The sequence below is a fragment of the Pimephales promelas genome, chromosome 14 (assembly GCF_988280905.1).
Source record: "Pimephales promelas chromosome 14, fPimPro1.hap1.1, whole genome shotgun sequence".
NCBI classification, from domain to species: domain Eukaryota; kingdom Metazoa; phylum Chordata; class Actinopteri; order Cypriniformes; family Leuciscidae; genus Pimephales; species Pimephales promelas.
In genome coordinates, this window is record NC_142782.1 from 24607934 (window position 1) to 24629292 (window position 21359).

At 36.3% G+C, this 21359-nt stretch overlaps 1 protein-coding gene across 1 annotated transcript in view; it reads right to left on the bottom strand.

The window, feature by feature from the left end:
* itpr3 (inositol 1,4,5-trisphosphate receptor, type 3) overlaps positions 1–21359 on the bottom strand; it is a 32803-nt gene that overhangs the window by 8817 nt on the left and 2627 nt on the right. Inside the window, exons 4-41 of the mRNA XM_089119662.1 lie at positions 21148–21234; positions 19189–19347; positions 17839–17937; positions 17508–17591; positions 17141–17287; positions 16120–16215; positions 15996–16034; positions 15753–15892; positions 15541–15640; positions 14886–15046; positions 14597–14738; positions 14318–14479; positions 13963–14135; positions 11873–11992; positions 11610–11792; positions 11116–11367; positions 10373–10517; positions 9910–10054; positions 9398–9591; positions 9209–9329; positions 8609–8663; positions 8338–8503; positions 7915–8091; positions 7748–7825; positions 7046–7165; positions 6828–6950; positions 6515–6715; positions 6008–6259; positions 5669–5794; positions 5460–5585; positions 3685–3805; positions 3362–3543; positions 2896–3044; positions 2687–2795; positions 1002–1089; positions 658–833; positions 400–562; positions 146–294 (exon numbers count right to left, since the gene is read on the bottom strand). Coding sequence (XP_088975788.1) covers positions 146–294; positions 400–562; positions 658–833; positions 1002–1089; positions 2687–2795; positions 2896–3044; positions 3362–3543; positions 3685–3805; positions 5460–5585; positions 5669–5794; positions 6008–6259; positions 6515–6715; positions 6828–6950; positions 7046–7165; positions 7748–7825; positions 7915–8091; positions 8338–8503; positions 8609–8663; positions 9209–9329; positions 9398–9591; positions 9910–10054; positions 10373–10517; positions 11116–11367; positions 11610–11792; positions 11873–11992; positions 13963–14135; positions 14318–14479; positions 14597–14738; positions 14886–15046; positions 15541–15640; positions 15753–15892; positions 15996–16034; positions 16120–16215; positions 17141–17287; positions 17508–17591; positions 17839–17937; positions 19189–19347; positions 21148–21234 — 5310 coding nt within the window. The remainder of the gene's footprint in view (positions 1–145; positions 295–399; positions 563–657; positions 834–1001; positions 1090–2686; positions 2796–2895; positions 3045–3361; positions 3544–3684; positions 3806–5459; positions 5586–5668; positions 5795–6007; positions 6260–6514; positions 6716–6827; positions 6951–7045; positions 7166–7747; positions 7826–7914; positions 8092–8337; positions 8504–8608; positions 8664–9208; positions 9330–9397; positions 9592–9909; positions 10055–10372; positions 10518–11115; positions 11368–11609; positions 11793–11872; positions 11993–13962; positions 14136–14317; positions 14480–14596; positions 14739–14885; positions 15047–15540; positions 15641–15752; positions 15893–15995; positions 16035–16119; positions 16216–17140; positions 17288–17507; positions 17592–17838; positions 17938–19188; positions 19348–21147; positions 21235–21359) is intronic.

Sequence of the window (21359 nt, forward strand, 5' to 3'; positions counted from 1 at the left end):
TAATGGCTATGTTTATGCAACTGGCCCCCGATTTTCAGATTCCACTGAAGCACTGAAGACTCTTTGGATCATTCTCTATTCATCCTAGATGACCTGATCATCGGATCGGATTCTAAATTGATTGTTAATCTGCGGTTGTTCAGACCTGAAGGTCCTGATTATGGTTCTCACAGAGCAGCTGTAGAAAGCGCAGGATGGGTTTCATGATGGTGACAGAGGGGCCCATTTCTGTTTCTACTTCCTGCTGCTCAGGTTGATATGGCGGCTCTGATTGGCCAAAGGAAGGTACTACACCTGAAATAACCCAATGTTAGAGCCAGTAATGTATGTAGACACATTTAGTAGAAATGCATATTGAATAAATCAGATGTAACATTCAAATTCATTTTTTTAAATGACCTGTCTCTTGATCTTTGTCATCTTTGGCTTTATTGGTCATTTCCCCCACATTGACAGAGATGGAGGATTTGACGTCCAGCTGTGCATTCTTCATGCGGTCATTCAGCACTTTAAAAAACTTCTCTGACTTGTTGTCTCCCATCATGAGTTTGTAGAATGAGTTCTGTTATAAATATGCACAGGACACAATTTATATAGAATAATGTGAACAATATGTATGACTATAGCTAAATATTTTTATGACAGCTGCTTCCCTACCTGGATCTCTGTGTTGCCTCCTTCTAGCAGACAGATGGCGAGCTGAATGCTCTCCTGAAAGATCTTTTCATTCTTACTGCTGGTTACGAGGTCTGTGAAAAGTTTGGTGCCACCTTCTTTGTCCAGACGACACTGTAATGCTGCGACTGCCAGCCAGTCTCTCTCTACCTCTCCACCTTCACATACACAGACACCACCATTTTACACAAGACATATAAAAGTCCACCAAGAATGTTGTGTTGATCCAAATTTCACTACCAGTCAAAAGTTTTCATTAATTTAGTTGCTTTAACATTTGAATGTAAATTGAAAGTTTACAATATAAATGTAAATGTAAAAATTACCTCCTCCGTGTTCAACGAGCTCTGCTTTTATGTTCTTTTTGTTGTTGTAGAGGTAATTCTGGAGTAACACCTTTCTTAAGGCAAAGCCCTGCAAAAGACAGCATTTATTTAATAGATGCTCAATGTTCACACACACCCCTACCCATCTAAACAGGGACTTCTAGCCCAAAAATAAACCAGGTTTTGTTTTTGTTTTTTAGGTTTTTTTTGCTAACCTCTGGAGATAGTACAAATGAACAATCTTGGTTAAGAGCGGTCCACAGCATCTGCAGAAAATAATTTCCACCCATTCCTTAATTTGCTAAATCAAAAGACAAACTTCAATTTGTGCAATTCCTGTAGGGGAAGGTTTTAACCATGTAAAATGTTCATGTCTCTTCATGTTACTGATTATTTAAGAATGTACCTTACATTATAAAATACATTATAAGGTTTATTATATTAACTTAATAATATATCAAATGTATCATTAGAATTAGAATTAGAAGCTGCAGTCCGTAGTTTTTCCTCTTTGTCGCCATCTCTGTTCGAAATCTGCAATTGCAGTCATTCGCGGAATTATCAACTTTACGTGAGTTGTACCTCGGCACTGCACAGCGCCGACGAATCCAATGTTTTGAGGAGAATGTGCAGCTGTCAGTCACGTGCCAGTGTGGATAATGTCATTCACAATCACATAACTACTTTTTGGAAGTATGACCAATATTTGAATTTTGACTCTAAAATGTCATCTGAACAAGTAATATCCACTTTTGTTGTTCTGACCAACTAACTGAAAAAAAGAATTGCAGTAAAGCGCGCTGGTTAAATCCAACTAACGATTATCATATCACGTCAAACCATGCACATTATACTTTGTTCTCAAATTGTTAATGTTAACAAAGTCGCCATTGCATGACAACATTTTATGCCCTTCAGATATTTATCCTTGTCTTCGTATGGGCCCGGTTGCAGTCTCTTTTTCCAAACACTCACACACATTTTACAACGGGTGAATCTCCAGTTGTCACTGGTCCTGGTTGCCTTTCTGGATCTGTCAAATTGATAAGTTTAATTATATCAAGTGCTGTGAGAAAAGTATAAATCTCACGCAATATAGCCTACTAGCCGAGACTTCTTCTTTATGTGTACAGATGTGACGTAATGACGCAAAGACATGCTCGAATCTCCCACGGAAATCCACCAGTACCACTGGAATTAAAAACATTATTACAAGCTTACCGTTTTGAATCGAGCTAAGGCAAGCAGATAGTTTTGAACACTGGCTGTTTATGCATTTTCTCAAACTTATTTTGGATATTTTTTGATCCAAAAAAGTTACGGACTGGAGCTTTAAGTAAAATTAAGAAATTTGTTTTGTTGTATTTTTTAAAATTTAAATAGATAAATAAATATTTAGAATTTATAAATTCTTTTTTTTATTCATGAAGTTGATATTAGTTCATTAGATCATTTATCTTAAATGAGAAATTTTGAGATTACATTGTGATACAATTAGTATTATTATCTGTAACATTTTACAATAAGGTCTCATTTCTTAACATTAGTTAATGCAGTAAACAATCTAGCAATAAGCAATATATTCTTACAACATAAGGTAGTTAATAAAAGTTTAGTGTAAAAGTATTGTTCATGTTAACAAATGAAACCTTATTGTTAAGTGCAACCTTATTATCTAGTCTCACCTTCTCGTCAAAGTTCAGATCACGAATGAGCATTTCCTGTAGAGTTCTGAGGACTTTGATACAGAGCTTCTCATCTGAATTCATGAGGGCCTTTGTGTGTTGGATCAATCTGCAAGGAGTACAAGAAGTGAGATGATGAAGGCGCACACACACTCATAAACAGTAATACTGCATGATGCACTGACTGATCCCAAACAGTTTAGACCCACTTAGATATGAAGCCTCCTGATTCACAGCGAGCTCGAGCATCTGTGCCTTCCAGGAACAACAGCTCAGGCTGGTGCAGAACATCCACCAGCACTGACAGCTCTGCATTAACCAGCGGCATCACACGCTCCTCCAGTGTGTTAATGATATCCTGACAGCAGTGTTACAAAAACATTAATACATGTACACTATTATTGATAGAAAGAAGATCCAAACAAACTATGCAAAAGTGTGAATTGTGTTGAATGCTTTACAGTGCAGGGGTGTTAGGCACCTTTTTTAAAGGTGCTCTTGGCAAGTGTAGTGAAAGATGGCCACAGGGTTTTTTTTTTTTTTTTTTTTTAAATAAACACCTACCTAGCAACTTAATTTGTGAAAGATACAAATTATTTATTTTGGAAGTCACATATCTCCAAAATCTGAAGTACTTTGAATGGGCATGATGCTTCTTTTTCAGGCACAACACACCTGTAGTTTCTCAATGATGTTTTTGTAGTCCCAGGGGTTGGTGGGTACAGCAGCCCGTGTGAGGCGTGACAGGTTTTTGCTGTTTTGGCTGGAGCGGGACAGTGTGAGGGCGTTACTGTGACTCAACATTATGTTGACATGAGCATCCAACTCCACTGGCAGAGGGATGGAGCGACTCTTTGCTGTATGGACAGTCAGGTAAACAAATAAATCGTCTCATCATACTTTAAAAACCTTTACAGTAAAACCCTATTTAAAATTATTTTCTTTGTTTTTTTATCCCTTAGACTTGAACTATTGTCTTATAAATCAGGTTGACCTACTCGTCACTGCCAAAGTTCGGATGCATGACTCTACTTGGACTTTTTGTTGTGGCTGCAGCCAGGGACAATCTAACAGACGCATTGCAGACTGAAGCAGCTGTTTTACAGTGGTGTGATGAGCCTGAAAGAGACAAAAGAAAGAGAAAATGAGAAAGAGAAAGAAAGTATGATAATTAAATGTGACCTGATGAAATGCCGGAAAAGTATTTTTGTATGCGACACCATGATATATCAATAGACACAATATATCTCGTCATATTTATCTAATTAGTCCTTCTGCAAAGTTATCTACTAATAATCATGCATTGTATTTAGAGGCAGCTTTCCAAACACTCAAATGACACCTTAATCCAGGAGCTATGGAGAAAATTGCAGATTGGATGTCATATTACTAAATTTATCCAAGACAGTTAGTATGTATTTCTCCATTAGAGGAAGTAATTAGTCTAGATTAGTATTAAAGGACAAAAGCTACAGAATGTTCAGCAGGATAAATATGTGTGTGTGATTATTGATAGGGGTTTCACCTTCAAAAAACATATTACAAAAATTTCAAAAACAGTACAGTATACTATTGCTCATTTCAGATTTACTGTGTAAGAAATCAATTGAGTACAGATGCAGCTAAACTAAACATGGATGCAATGGTATTGTCACATTTTTCATATTGTAGTACAACCTGGTCTCAAACAAGTGGTACAATAATGCAACCACAAAGGGGTGATGAACTGAGAAATCAAATTTTCCATGAGCTTTTGACATCTAAGAGGTCATCATATAATAAGAATATCCTATTTGATGTTTTTGAATGCAAAAACCAAGAGACAACAATATAATAATATAATAATTTAAGAGCGTGTATAAACAAGCATTAAAAGTCATGGATAAAAAAACGAATTCTCATCATTACTGTAATATAGACAAAAAGTGACTTTTGAAAACTTTGTTTATGTCTAATGTTGGGTTAGTATATAAGATCATTCATGGCTTAGCACCACAATCTCTCAAACAGTACTGTATGTAGTAGCAACAAGCAGACCAGGCTCAAGGTTAACAAGAGCTTCCTCTAAAGGGGACTGTTGTGTTAAGTTTCGGTCGACATTTGGACAAAACTGCTTTTCAGTAAAAGACAACAGGCATGTGAAATTATTTACCACTGAGTGTCAGAGAATGCAGTACATTTAAAAGGTAGTGTGAAAATATGTTTGAAGGACAATCAGGTTTGTAGTCTAATTGAGCTAAGAGACAATGAATGTGGTCAGTAATGTATATTTTTTTTACTGTGTATATGGTAAAATTCTTGTAATAACAGTTTGTTTATTTTTGTATTTGGATTATTGATGTTGTGTTTATTATTGACTGGGGGAGGTTTGGTAAATTTGGTTTATTTTTTTAATTTAATTAAATTTAAATCGCTGTTGGCACTTCCCCAGGGACTGCAGATAGCAATTAGCTTTTAGCTAAATCTGGTATAGTACATATATTGTGCATTTTCACTGTTAAATAAATAAATAAATAAATAATGACGTCATAAAATATAAGACAAAAATGACTCTGCTACAGTCAAACTTACACTATTGTTAGAAAGTTTAGGGTTAGTAAGATTTTTTCTTTTTTCAAATTAATACTTTTATTCAGCAAGCATTAAAATGATCAAAAGTGACCGTGAATACATTTATGTGTTTGGGCCCTAATAATCTGTAGTACTCACAATGGATAAAAGCAGACGTGTCAGAGAACAGAAATAAGACTATGAAAGACAGATGGTGCCTCACCTCTGTGCTGGTGCTGTTCTCTGAGAAGGGAGAGCTGAAGAAGGCAGTTACAGTGTCTAAAACCACCTGAATCACGTACTTCTCCAGCACGGGGTCTGACATGCGTTTCTCGCGGTTGGAGCACACCTGGAGTTCAAATTAAACCAAGTTATATGAATGCCACTCAGTAAAGCACATCTTATCCAGCATCAGTGGTACAATAGACTCACCCTGGCCATATCTACAGTGAAACTGTCAAACAGCTTCCAGATGTGGTTGCTAGTGTAGATCTCCTTCATCTCCACTTCTGTGTCTACATAGCAGTGGTTCACAAAGTTTACATAGGCTATTTTTACCTGCACAGCACAAAGGAGATTCACGATTTTTCGTATTCATAACATGCAACAGGCTTTGGCTTTTTTTTTGCAAAAATATTCATGCTATAAATTCTACTGTAATCAATTAATTGACTCAATACAGCAAACAAAAACTGGGAGGTTGAACATAATCCTTCCAGACAAAAAAAAAAAAAAAAGACATTTTTTAAAAAGTTTCATGTGTGCCATTACCTCTGTGATACAGTCGTCATGTGTGATTACTTTCACCATGTCCTCTAGGGGCAGCAGAGATGTGCACTTGATCTCGGTATAGACGTTTTTGCCCTCCGCGCATGCAGCCAGCAGCTCAACCAAAGAAATATGGTACCGCAGAGGGCTGTCATCCTTCACCCCTTCCCGTGACTGTGTCATCAGATCCACCATGGTGTCAAATGATGAGTCATCGTTGTAGAAGACGACCACATCATCGCCAGCACTTGTAAGCTAATGGTGAAAAGAGATGTCATCTGACTGTACTTTCCTTAAAATCATTATATAAATGATAAATCTAACAAAATACACAGCGAATCATAATAAAAAATAAAATAAAACAGTAAGCACCATGATATATAACATACCAACCTATTAAAATCCATTTTAATTCAGCACTGGAGTTTTTTAATTAAAGATTAATTTTTTAAAATGAATACATATGGTTCAATAATTCAAGGTTGCTTTATTTTAGTCACAATCACAAACCTCAGTCATGATCATGTCTTGACATTTCTTCACATATTTTCCCTCGGCCTTAATGATGGTGTGCAGAAAGTTGAGGTACTGAATGTGCCGGCCATGTGTTGCGAGGCAGTGGATAAAATGATGCAGCACAGACTCACTGATCTCAGAACAGAGCTGGAAATTATTACTGAAAATGTGCTGCATTGTTTCTGCCTCTAGGAGCTGATAGAGAAAAAACAAAAACCTGAGATAAGAACGCAATGAATAAACGTGATAAACATCTTTGGCTATTTCACAATGAGTTGTTTTTTTATCCTCCATGCTTTTCACTCACCCCAGGAGTGAGAAAGAGGTTGAGATGTTTATGGAGGAGAGTCTGATTCTCCAGATTCCCTGTGCAGAACTTCTGCAGGAAAAGATGCGTGTACTTGATGATCTCCTGCATTTTGGTGTCATTCTGTTAACAGGAAGAAAATCAGGTGTTTAGGGACAAGATCAGGACCTTGCTTAAGATCTACAACAGCTTTTATATGCTTTAAAAAGAACACAAACCCGATCGTAGGAGATCTGCAACAAGTCCAGCATAACTTTGTGAGCGCCCATGTTCTTCAACAGCCTTTGTTGCTTCTTAAACACTCCTGAACTGCACATTTTATTCAAACGTTCTAGAATCTGGAGATCAGATAGAAGATTTAAATATTGATTTGTTCATTTAACAAGTTTCCATCCATCTATGCCATTATTTTGCATACACATTTGTATACACAGTATATTAAATACAAAATATATATAAAACATTTGTAATTGTGTATACAAAAGTCTTTAATAATATAATGTAATATAATATAATATTATATGATATAATAAAGTTTGGGGTAAGTAAATTATTCCAATGTTTATGAAAGTTTCTTATCCTCACAAAGGCTGAATTTATTTGATCAGTAAAAAATAAAGTTATTGTGCTGCTTAATATTTTTGTGGAAATCATGATTCGTTTTTTAAGATTTCTATTATGAATAGGAAGTTAACAAGAACAAGCATTTATTTGAGATAGAAATCCTTTGTAACATTATAAATGGCTGTACTGTTACTTTTTAAACTGTTACTGTTACTTAATTTCTTTCCAAACTAATTTTTTTTTACTGACCCCACACTTTTGAATGGTGGTATAATATAACGTTTCAGACTGTTGGTTCCCACTGTAATTAATATAATTTATTATTGATCAACAGAGAAATAAACCAAGAACATTACCTCTTTGACATTCTGGTAGCTTTCATTGCTCTTTTCGACCTTCTGTTTCTTAGTATCCGTCTCCTCGTCTGGAGACACCTGCATGAAGAAAAAAAAAGAAAAATGAGCCTCTTTCACCTAATTATTCGATTATACACAATCCCACATACCCCCAGTGCATGACTCACCGGTGCAGCCTCTTTTTTGTCTTTTTTGTCTTTCTTGTCTTTCTTCCCATCTCCCCCAGAACTACTTTTTTTAATGACCCAAAGCTCCGACTTCTCCACCATGGTGCGCAGAAGATCCAGATCTCGTTTTATGTGTTTGTAGTTGTCAACATCCTGAGTTGAAATGAGGAGCTGGACCTGAAGAGAACAAACATAACACAGGATAATCTGACATTATCAATAAATCAATAGACTAACATCAGCAATTTTGATCTTAAAAACAGACTGTGTGTGTTTCAACCACTTTAAAAAGTTGTTTTAACTTTTGTGGCACTGGAATTGCATTTGGCACATAAAATGTTTGACCTGAGGGTGTTCTGGGCACATCTTTTTACCAATAAAAGCAAGTTGTTTGTATATGTTTGAGTGGGCTGTACACTCTACCTGTTTAAAGGTGTGGAGGACTTCTTGTCTTTGACTGAAATGCTTGAAGAGCAACTGCAAGGCCCCAGAAACCAATGGAGGGTAGTCGTGCATAATGAGGTGGATCAGAACACGCAGAAACATTCGCCCCCCTTCATCGTCCACTTCAAGAATGCTGTTTCCTTTACTGTATGGTCAGAGGTCAATGAGAGGTCATAGGTCACAAGCACTGTATTAACTATGATGAACTGTAATATGGAACTCTAATTAATTAATTAATTCATTAACACACCCAATTCCAAACATGGCCTCTGCCTGCTCTCCAATGTGCTGGAGGTTGATGGTAGCTGTTTAAGTATTTAAAAAATAATAATAATAATAATTAGAAAGCACAATAAGAAAGCAAATTTTAGTATGACTACTACTACTACTACTACTACTACTATCTAAATTAATATGATTTAAAATGGTCTTCCATTAAAGGTGAAGTGTGTTATTTCTGCGCCATTAGCACTAACAAATGGAACTTTGGAAATTTTTCCAAAATACAAACTAATAGATGTCTAGCATATTAAGTGACAGGAGAAAGTATTTTAACATCAAAAAAATAATTCCACGCTTCATCTTTAAGGAATTCATTTTAAGAATCAAGAAATTATGAAACATTGCCACTCTCACCAGAACGAAGCTCTGAGACAAACACAACAACGACAAATAGAATAGAGAGATTAGTTCACAGAAGAAATGGAAGAATTGTTGTTATTTGATTATGATGTTATTTCATAGATTGTTAATTGATTATATTTATATGTTATCAGCAGGTAGGTAGCAGGTAGGTTCTGACATTCATCCAACAGTTTCATTTGGTATATTTTGTCTAAACATCAGTTACCCTCATGCTCAGTATGATGTGTTGCATCCGCATCACCCATTGGATAGACATCCACAAACTCCTTCTTGAAGACGGAGAGTAGAAAGGAAAGCCGATAGTCCAGGCGCACGCTAAGGATGAACTGCACAAAACCAGACGTTTTTAGATCTTGCCAGCACTGACAGCACAAAGCTGTTCGACAACATCTACCTGTAATATCTCCAAGATCTTCAGTTTGGTGTCCATGACAGTTATGTCCTGTGTGTCAATGCTATCTTTACTGCCAGCCTGGCTGTCTAGAGCACCAGGGCGACCAGGGGCGGAGAAAAGGGACGGCTTCCTGTTTAGCACCATGGTGGACATCATCTGACCCATGCCATGAATAGAGCGCCTGACGTTCTTACCTAGAAAGAATGATTCAAGAGTTGACACAAGAATTCTAGTTTCATTCATTCATTCATTGTGAGTACAACACAAATGATCACTTTTCACTCGAAAAAGAAAAAAAAAAGAATATGGAGCTTAAAATTAAACTTAAAGAGACTAATTATATAAAACTTCAATAACAATGCACTTTAGCTAATAATCATTATTTTAGTATTTTTTGTGTAAAATAACTAAACATATTCTTTTATTTTACACATTTAAAAAAGTGACCATTTTAGTCATCATCTGGAGTCCACACAAGATATTGAATTGTTTTCTTGTTCTTGAATACTAACCACTGGCATCATCACTAAACAGTGGGTTGATCGTAGCATTACTTGGAGTGCAGTCTATGATTCCCAGAAGAGTACGCGTTAACCTCAGGAGCTCAAAAAAACTGTAGAACCCAAAGTAGATGAGATGCCTTGCCAAGCTCACCACCTACAAACAATGTAAATAAAGCAAATATGTGAATGTGATTTGGAAATATTAGTGTCAAATATGTAACATATACATGTTTCACAGACAGTTTATCATCGCTTGATATCCAGCTTCCCCTCTATGGACGTAATGGGTGAAGCTTGAAGGTCCAGCCACACCATAGCCCTACCCATAATCCAATCCCTAAACATTGTCTTAGGTCCAGCTCCACCCATTACATCCAGAGAGGTGGAGCTGGATGTCATTTTGCTGTGCAGTGAGGTGAGCACCACATGAGTAATCCTGACAATTCATTTTAATAACAATATGCAACTGTACCTCATATGTTAGCTTGTTTTTCTCCTCATTGGCAAAAGGCAGGTCATCAATGAGAACGTTGTTGAGGTACTCTTCCATAAAAGCCATTGTATTGGCAAACTTGTTCTTTTTATTGTCTCGTGAGTAGTCCAGGTGAGAGTCATAACTAAAACAGCAAACACCATGATTACACCTTTCATTGTTTAAATAATGAATAATGCAATACAAAAAATGTCTTTGCATACCCTACCGTTCAACAGTTTAAAAGAAAAGTGATACTTTTATTCCGCAAGGATGCATTAAATTGATCAAAAGTGACAAAGACTAACATTTTTACATAAGATTTCCATTTCAAATCAATGCTGTTCTTTTGAACTTCCAATTCAATCCTGAAAAAATGTATCACAGTTTCCACTCAGATATTAAGCAGGACAACTGTTTTTAGTAGTAATAAGAATAATAAGAAAATAATGAGAAATGTTTTTTGAGCACTAAATCAGCCTTCTAGAATGATTTCTGAAGGATCATGTGACACTTAAGATTGGAGTAAATATGCTGAAAAATCACCATCACAGGAATAAATTACATTTTAAAACATTAAAATACAAAACAGTTATTTTAAAATGTAATAATATTTCACAATATTACTATTTTTACTGTCATTTTGATCAAATAAATGCAATATCGGTAAGCATTAAAGACTAAAAGTATGCTTTAAAATAACAAGTCATATATAATGTGATAGTGTGGGTATGTGAACACACTCTTTGATGCTGATAGAGGTGGGGATCTCGGCCCACAAGCGAGCAAACTTGATGGGTGTCACAAGCTCCTGAGGGTCACGGTCGACGTGTGCATGTAGCATGAGTCTACAGAAAGACGCCCGTAGGTCAAAGGGAAGAGCCTCATCCATCATACAGAGGGAAATCAGCTCCACATCCAGCTGTTTTGAGATCTCATCTATGGCCAAATACTGACGATCGAAACACATTCGTGCAAATAGTTTGAGCTGATACCTGGGAAAAACAAACATTAAAACAATTTGTACGGATGTAAGTAGAAAATATTTTTTTTTTTACAATAATTGTCCAGCAATGCTGTTATAATTAAAAATATATATTTTTTTATATTTTATTTCCACGGCTGTCAATTTTAATATAGTACAACCAGTTAAAAAAGTTTTTATATGTTTATTGTGACAGAACAATAAACAGAAGTAAATATTATGACAGAAGTAGTTATTTCCCTTCTCAAGTACCTGTAATATGTCAGCACATTTTCGTCATGCACATTCCCTTGGCGGGCCTCTTGGGCAAGCTGTCGTATGCTCTTCTCATGGGTCTCACTTTCCTTCTCAGACCAGATCAGCCAAACTTCATCCTCCTCTCCAAATTCTTCCATGTACTCAGAGGTATGCTGAGTGTCCTTAGCGGCTCGACGCCTTCACAAACACATACAAAAAGTACTCACACAAGCACATAACCCAAGACAGACACACGTCGTGGTTTTTTGTAGACTTACTCGGTTTTCATGAGAATATCCTGGTTCTTGGCATCCAGCACGCATTTACAGATCAGCTCTTGAGTAACTGGGATCGCTACATTATTGGATACACACAAGTCTGACAGATAGTCCAGAAACCTGGAAACCAAAACAAACAACATGTAACAGGCATTTACAGGCAATCAGATATTGTCATCCATGTGCCCACAATTATGCCATTTTAACCCCTTAAACCCAAAGTGATTACTAAGGATGCATCTAGCATTTTGATCAACTCTTTAACGAGTGTTCAGTAGTCCCTCTAAAATGGCATCTAGCTACAAAAAAAAAAAAAAACAGTTGCAGCCAATTTGATGAACTCCTAAATAGTGTTATTTGCTGATAAAAAGTAAAAAAAGATAGTCATGTGTCATATGAAAGGTCTCACGGAGTAGAATAAAACAAGCATAATTGCATAACTAAACTTGAGCGAGTTTTTATATAAAATTGGTACTTGTAACATATCTAAATAACATCCAGATGCAGTTTTTATGTCACATTTTTGCTCGTAACTTTATGAAACATGCTCCTATCTTAAAATCAACACAATTCATTTTGATTACATTCATGCGATCACCACAAAATTGAATCCAGATGCAGTTCACATGTAGGGGAACTATACCAAAAAAAGAATTGTCCTCCTACCTTATTTCATTCCTGAGTTATTGCATGTCAAATAAGAAAGATATGTAAAATTATAATAAATAATTTTGTTTTGTCCTTTCAGCAGTTTCTCATCATGAGAATGTCCAAATGTAATGAATTATTTCCCCCCTCCAAATTTCCTAAAATGTTTTCTATCAAACCATACCTACCTTTTCACTCTCCTTGCAAAAGATTTGGAGTTATGAGTCTTTGTGTATGTCACTCAAAATGCCTTAGCATAAAGGGTTAAAGGTTCCTATTTTTGTTTTGGAGGTCTCCGACAATAGAAGCATTAAAAGCATTAACGGTTTCCGCCAGTCTACTCTGCTTTGATTGGTCAGACAGCCCAGTCTGTGATTGGTCTACTGCTTACAGTGCATGTTGGGAAAAAACCCGCCTATTACCAAATCTGAATTTTAGCTCCAGAGGCTTCCTCAGCGCTTATGTACAAAGTACAAACAGTAATGATACCGTCGTTTTTTTCTGTAAGTGGATTCGCGGCACAGTGTCTTCTCGATATGTCGACGACAACACAAACCAAACTCGTCTAGGCCTCAGCTACAACTAAAGTGTTTGAGGGTGGGTCAAACTAGACATTGTTCGCAGGCAGTCAATGAAGGCCATAGCCTGGGCAATCTGTTACATTGGTACGTAGGCATGTAACACAAAGTAAAACTGGTATTACTGATGACTCATGGCAGTTCAGAATAGATTTTTCTTTTAGGAGACAATTACATTATTTAACTTTGATCTTTTACATTCAAAAACAGCTATATAACACACTGCACGCAAGGTAATATTTCGAAAAAGCATAATAGGGGCACTTTTAAAGTGAAATATCATTCATTGTTCATTTAAAAACAAAAAATGACCTAATGGGAAGAGGAAAGACACATATTTGGGGAGGCGGATTGTATGTGTTTATTTGTTTGTTTTGTAGGGTATCTGGACTGTGTCAGTTGGGAGTGGGACTCAATCAAATCTCCATGTAGAAAAGCTTAAACATTTGTCTCACGTCTAGTAATTCACCAGCGACCGCCAGAACGTATATATCGCGTATAATAGCGTTCATCGACACCTTCAAGCAAATGTTTACACCCATCCACACACACATATACACACACTTTCTATGAAACTTCCCCCCACAAATGAAGCCTACCCACTGGCCGAACCAGCTTCTTTCAGTGTCTTTTTGCTGTTTTATTGTTTGTATATACATTTATTCCATGTCTAAATACATTATAGAAAGAATCATAATTTCATTTCTCATAGACATTTAATGCTCTCTCTTCAATCCTTGCCCTAATACCTCATTGTGCCTGAATGGGGGTTTCAAAGAAGGAGAATTTTTGTGACAACCTGTGTTTAATCAGTGTCATCAATCAATTGCTTACAAAGTAGGTTCATCTGATGGAAACACTAACCTGGGCTCCCTGTTTTTACGGACCAGACTGACAAAGGTCTCCACCTCAGTTTTAGTGATGTGTTTTTCCAGAAGTTTGCGGTTGTTGTGTAGCAGGGCTGTGATGGTGTCCTCAGCCAAAATATCATAGCCAATCTGTGACTGCATCATTCCAAACTGCTTGGCTATGTGCTCCTATAATTCAATAGAGAAAAATGGCTCATAAAATGAGAAAAAGACATTGGCAGATCAAATCCCCATCTTTAAATGCTGTCTAGTGGCTTACTCTAGTGTGACAGACAGTCTGAATGGCGTTTAACCATATAAACATACAACATCACTGCTTTATATAATATATAATATATAAAATGGAGTACCTGATTCTTACGATAGTCTTCCTGTGAGTGACGCAGCACCCTGTAGCAAAGTCTGAGCATGTACTGATAGGGGGCGTATTTCTGGTCAGACAACTCCTCTAATGTCAGCAGAGGAGGCTCGGTGCCCCTCGGTTTGAATGGTGCTTTAATGATCCCAAATATCTAAGCAGAAAATTAGACCACAAAATTGGTTTGATGGGTATGAACATTAGATCAATTACTAAACAAGACGTTTCAACTGTTGACACGGCATATATGTCAAATTGTTGAAATGCAGACCTGTTTAAGAATGTTCTGCTCTCTCATAAGTTTCTGTCTCTCTCGGTTGGCCTTGTTCATCGTCACTTCCAGGGCAGGCTGGCCATTATTAGACTGATCGACGACAAAGAAGACCACATCCTCTAGCAGTTTAATGGCATACCTGTGCACAGATGAGGACACACACATCTCTGACAACAGGTTTGCTTTCCAAGCGTTTAAAAAAAGTAAATCCACAGGCATTAAGGATCGAGAATAAAGTATAAAATCTCAGGCTGAGACTGAACAGTATGTGTCATGTCAACTCTACCTTCTGTCATTAGGACTGGGAAAACCAGAGTTGAACTTGTCAACTACGGTGCTCAACATGAGGCTGGCATCATTCGCAAAGTCTAGATCTCTAATCTCCATGACTGGCACAGAGACGATGGCAAAGGCTTCTTTGTCCTCTTTAGTGGGGCAGGTGCCCAGCTAGTAGGAGGAGAGGACATACAGTATATATATATTATGCATCCTTGCATTCAGACAGTCACGAAATGTATAATGCTACAAGTGTTCTCTTGCAAATAAGTGCTGTTCTTTTGAAATTTTTATTCATTTAAGAATCCTGTGAAAAATATAACACTGTTTTCAAAACAATATTAAGCAGCACAGATGTTTTCAACAATAAAAATAATTTTTAAAAAATTACTTGAGCACCAAATCAGCATTTTAGAATGATTTCTGAAGGATTGTGTGACACTGAAGACTGGAGTAATGACACAAAAAGTCACAAATGTATAAATTACATTTTAAAAATATATTAATAAAAAAAATGTAGTGTCATAAAATTAATAAAATAATAAAAACGAAAGCTGTAGTAAAACATATGATTTATGTTTTAATTCTACGCTTTTTTAAAATTGAGTTAATTAAGTAGTTATGGTCGAACAGATTGTACTGTAGGTACTGAGATAGTTTTTCACCATTAATCGAATGGGCCTCTCCTCATCGATATCAATGGGAATGTTGGTGCTTTGGATCCAAGTGTTTGTGCACAGATGACGGAATCGAACATAAGAATTTCTGTTGGCAGTCGAGAAGATGAATATTTAGCAGGTAAATCAAGAGATGTGATTCTACCCACAGAAAGCAACAGGAAAAATAGAGAGAGAAAGTAAAGCATATAATTAAATACCTTGGCACAAATGAATCAGTCTTCTGCAGTGTGGTGGGGTCCAGCTCAAACAGTGAGGCAATGTCATTCCCATGAGGCACTGCAACGAGCTTGTATTTTATCCTTTCTCCAAGGCTTCTCTTGATACGGCTACTGTCCACCTATGGACAAAGTACCAGTGACACATATATTTTGTGCTGAACTCCTGATTAAAGTTTTACCAGAAAGCCTTTTCCTATCAGTGTTATCATGCCATAAACCAACCTCTATATCATTGATGTTTTCTTTGTAGCCTGGGTTCTCCTGCAACACAAATAAATAAAATACATAAATCATTTTAATATTTTTAAACCATATATAAGATTTCTATAAATGTGAAGTGTTTAACCTCAGCGGCAAGATAATTTCCTGTGGCCAAGTGTTTAAATCGGTAGAGGCTGTTCCAGTGTCCTGCTCCTCCACGACATGGATCATGATGAACCACCTACAACAAACAAGCAAACAACCATCAACATGTCATTATGAAAGCACCTTCATAATGAAAAAAGAAGAAAAATTATCTTTTTAAAAATAATTAATCCTTTATTTTATATAAAAGATTGAAACAACAGACTTCTAAACGTAACATATTGCAACGTAATACATGTAGCAACGTCTACACGTAACACAAAAGTGTATGAAAATAATAAACTGTTATTGTATTAACCCTAAAACCGTATTCTGGACAAATGTGGGCAAAATAGCTTTGATTTATTTTTTAAAAATACTTCCCTTGATCTGAGCTTTTTTTTGACTCAATTCTACAATGTTAAGTGGGTGGAAAAAAACTCCTTAATCTTGTATTTGGGTCAAAAATGGACACCCATAGAAATGAATGGAAAAAACTATAATTTAGACTAGAGCATTCTAAAATAAGCCAAAATAAGACACCAGGTGACAGCAAATTCACTTCATCTTTAGGTTTTAGCTCTAAGAACTTATTGGAATGATATTTTAATGTAGTTTAAAAAATAAAACTACATAATAATTAATTTACATAGAAGTTATAGTACTTTTTGGAGAAAATAAATTCAAAAATACCCGCAAAATTTAAAAAAAACACCATAAATGGGTAGACAAAACTTTATCGAAGACAGTGATATAACATTTATAATAAATAAAAATTAGGATCACACCCGAGTCCTCTGTGCCCACATTTGTCCACAATTACAGGATTAAGGGCTATAAAGTGAATACGGTTTGAGGTTTAACTGGAATCTGTTTTTAATGAATAATTAAATATAACACAAATACATTTGTATGTATATGTATAGGCTCTTTTGAGTAATCCACCCCTACACACTTCCAAATCCAAATCCCACCAATAAATGCAGAAAATCTACTAAATTAATGAATGAGGTTACTCCTACCTCCACCTCCCATAATGCATTGGAGCTGGTGGCTGAAGTAGCAGACTGACGCAGAGTTGTGCGCAAGAACACATGGAGCTTTGCCTTGTACTCATCACAGGTCAGAAACTTCTCCTGTTCTGCATGGAAGAGTCTCACCACATCTCCCTTTGCATGAACAGAACAGTCATCCGTGACTTTTATGATGAAATGTCAACATAACTGGCTTGGCTTTGGATATATAGCATAAAACTTGATAAAGATGTGGAAACATAAGGTCCCACATCTGTGAACATGCAATAGCATTTATTTCAAAAGCAGCAAAATAACAGCATGGATTTGTTAGTATTAAACACAGCACAGGTTTGTACGTGTCCGTTGCACTTACTCCCTTAAGGACTTCATCTTTGTGGTCACTGAACATCATAAACAGATTGATCTTCCAGCTGGTGTTGCTGTTCACAGAGTTGATCTGCAGGTGGCAGTCTTACATTAGAAAAAGACAATGGCACACAGCACTCATTTCGGCTTATCAATTTTCTTTACAGAGCCATTACTAATCTCAGACAACATGTATTGATGTTGGAGATGGCTGCAACAGCATATCTCAAGTTAAACCGTAAGTAAATGTTTCTAATAATCATCTGGACTGCTTACAATCACCCACAATCCCATGACAAAGAAAAGCAAACTGATCACGTTTTCTTGAACAAGCCCACCTCTTTGCACCCTGGGTGATCAGGAAGCTCATAACTACTGGCATGGAGAGGCTGTCCAGCGTTTACAGGATTCATGATCACCTTATCTCCAACTACCACCTGAAATGGAGTACAAACGATTCAGTGAGGGGGTTAATATGACTGTCATGGCCACAGATATCTGAAAAGCAAATATGTACATCTCTATCAGATTACACAAGGGAGAAGCAATCTACAAACATTTAAACACGGATTAGCCCAGTAAACCTGCGAGAGGATCATTTGCATGCATTTACCTAACTTTGTGCGTTTGTATGTGGGCTATGTGCATGGAGTATGTGTGTCAATATTTGTATAGACTATGAAATGTAATTGGGTGTGGAGGTAAATGCCTTTAAAGAACATAGGTGTTTTGGGTATAAAGGTGAATCTTATAAAAGCTTGTCATTGTTATATTGCACCCAAACAGCAAAATATATATATATTGCATAAAGAAAGTGGAGCTTGTTTGAAAAGATCATGGAGTTTTTTTTTTTGGATTGAATTTGTGATATTTTCATGACAATTGGGTAAATATTCCCTTCAAATTCGGATTAAAAGGAATCCAGCTTATTTATTTTGAGTCTCATTATTCTCTAAGACTTTCATTTGATAGTCAGTATTAGTATGGTGTACTGTAGCTCCTTTTGCTGCCAATACAGCTTAAATTGGTCTTGGGAATGACAGATACAAGTCCATCATTGTGGCCAGAAGGATTTTGAGCCATTCCTTTTCCGAGTGGCCGGGTATCTATGTGATGCTGATGGAAGACAACGTTTTCTGACGCTAGACGGGCACCAACTATTTGTCTTTTTTTGAACTCTGATTTGTCTCTCATTATGTTGAGTGGATTGCAATATTGTATGTACAGCTGTGCTATTGTTCTGCTAATTCAACCTTCACACTCCACTCTTAATGATGGAAGGTAAAATCAGTGAAGATTTCTCACCAGGCCAATATATAGGCGTGAAACCACCAACACTATATTGGCCAGTGTTTCAGTTTTATTATCTAACCACTGTAAATGCTTAATTAAATAATTTATATATTTTTATAGTGGTATATAATTGAATGTGTATCATTTTTTGCATTACAGTCAAGAATAGTGGTGGTGGGTAGGGCTTAAAAGTAATGGGGATAATGTCATAATGTAAAAATCTTAATGGATCTAAAAAGTCTTAAACTTTATGCAAATGTCTTGGTTTTTTAATGAGATTTTGGGGTAAAATAGGACCCAGACATGTTCTTGACAAGTTTCATGAGATTCACCCGTATAGCTTGTTAATATTGTGTGACTGTTGAGTAGATTATATATTTGTGTGTGTTAATTACATTGTCTCCATTAGCTCGGAGTTTCCAGAAAGGCTGAATAAAAAGCCAGGAGCCCTCATTCCCAGTCCCATCAAGAGTGACGCGCATAGCGTTCTTCTCCAGCAACGCTGGGAGACGCTTATTCACTGTCAAATACTTGTTACTCTTCATGTGTAGGAGCTGAAACCACAAAGACATTTATTAGAATAAACATTTCTATTGTGTATACTCTTTTTATTAAATACAAAATGGACAGTTCAGGATTTTCGAGAGCCACACAAGTTGTCACTAATACAATATATTACTTGGAAAAAATGTTATTATAATTAATAAACTGAATAATGAACAGAACATTTGTATCTTAAATCATATTGTTGCCAACATTTTATAAACGCATGTCACTCAAGACCATTGTGCCAACAACAAGCCTCTTATGGCTATAAGTATATTTATACCGGTAAGAAAGTTTATTAATAAGAAAGTATTTCCTTTTTGTTAAAATAGATCTTTGCAAATATCTTGAATGTGTACGCTGAGGCTGCAGTATGGTACCACCTCTTCTACTACTGTGGGCCTGCTGGATGGCAGTAAAAAAAAAAAGCTTTTCAACAATTTCTGATGACTACAGAGGTATTTCATTCTTAAAAGAGTAATTCACCACTGGCTAAATGAGTTTTGAATAAAACTTGGCTGCCTATGTGGTAAAAACCAGAAAAAAAAATTAAATTTGTGCTACCTAAATATATAAAACCGAGAAAAGGGGCTGATGTCTTCTCTTTTGCCAAATAAGTAGTAAAATGGGTAGTAAACTTCAATACCCATAATACACTGGCTATGTTCCCATTCAAGGCCACTCCCAGTCAGCTAAGGGTACTCTTGACCGCCTTGTTGCTTAAAAGTAGGAAATCCTTCTTAGCAAACTTTTAATCGACAAAAGTCAACAATGTATAGTTGTACAATGTCGACATGTATAGTTCCCAGGTGCAAGAATTCAAAATGGCTGGATTTCTGAGCAGAAGCTGTAAGCCACAGGAATCACAGGCCATGGGAAGCTCTTTTTTATTTTAGGATACCCTATAGTATCAGGAAAAGGGCCTGTTTCCTATAGTGTGGCATAACTGTAGGCACATTATCTGTAACTGACGTCACTAACAAGGAGGAAACACATTTCTTTTTGCCTTTTCTGACTCAGATAAAGATGTGCGGGTATAGTTGTGACTCCATTAACAAACTCGCCATGTTAGTTCTACTTTTGCCTTTAAAAGTCAACATAGAATCGAAAGTGACCTTTAATACACATACTGTGCAAAATTCATTGATGCATGTTATTCCGAAGAAACAAATTCTTTATCAAAACGACTTTCCTTTTCGGCTGACGTTACCAACCCAGCTCCTCTTGTATACATACAGTACTATGTCCAGAAAAATACACCGACACATTATTTTCCAGACCACCACTTTTCAAGATCCAGTCAATTCCCAATACATTCATTTAAATCCAGCTGTTCTTGTTATTTCCACTGTAAAATGCATCATATCACAAAAGCATGTGGACTTGAACCTTTGGGGGGTTTTAAGTTACAAAGTTGCATAACTCTTTTTAGAGTCCATAGTTGGTGAGGCGCTTTGAATCTTGAATGAAATGCATGATTACTTTGGGTAACTAGGATAACTTGTAATCTTTTGTTTCTAGAAACAAGGTTTATGGCACATAATTGCACAATTCTGACATTCTACTCCTCTATAAAAGGGATTAAATGCTTTTAAGCTTAGGTCGGACAATCTGGACCAGACTGCTGTTTGATAGAGCTTAACTCCTGGTTTTGAAAGTTTTGCCATAATAATTAAATGGGGTAATGATGTCCTGAAGAAATGTATCCATGTATGGAGAAAAACATACTTTCACACTTTTACAATTTTTACAAACATACTGACTGATAATTAACAGGTATAATTTTTTTATCAAATGTGAGTTCCTACCTGAATGACGCTGCCATATTTTACCACGTCCCCGTGAACCTTCTTGTTCTCAGCCTCATTCTGTTTTTGTTCCAAATTAGCTGCATGCTATGATACAAGCATAACCAATAAAAAAATGAATAACAAGGAACTGCAAAAAGTCAAAATATGTAATGCGTCCAAGGCAGTAAACCTACTGAATACACAAGAGTCTTTGCTTACAGCTGTAATTA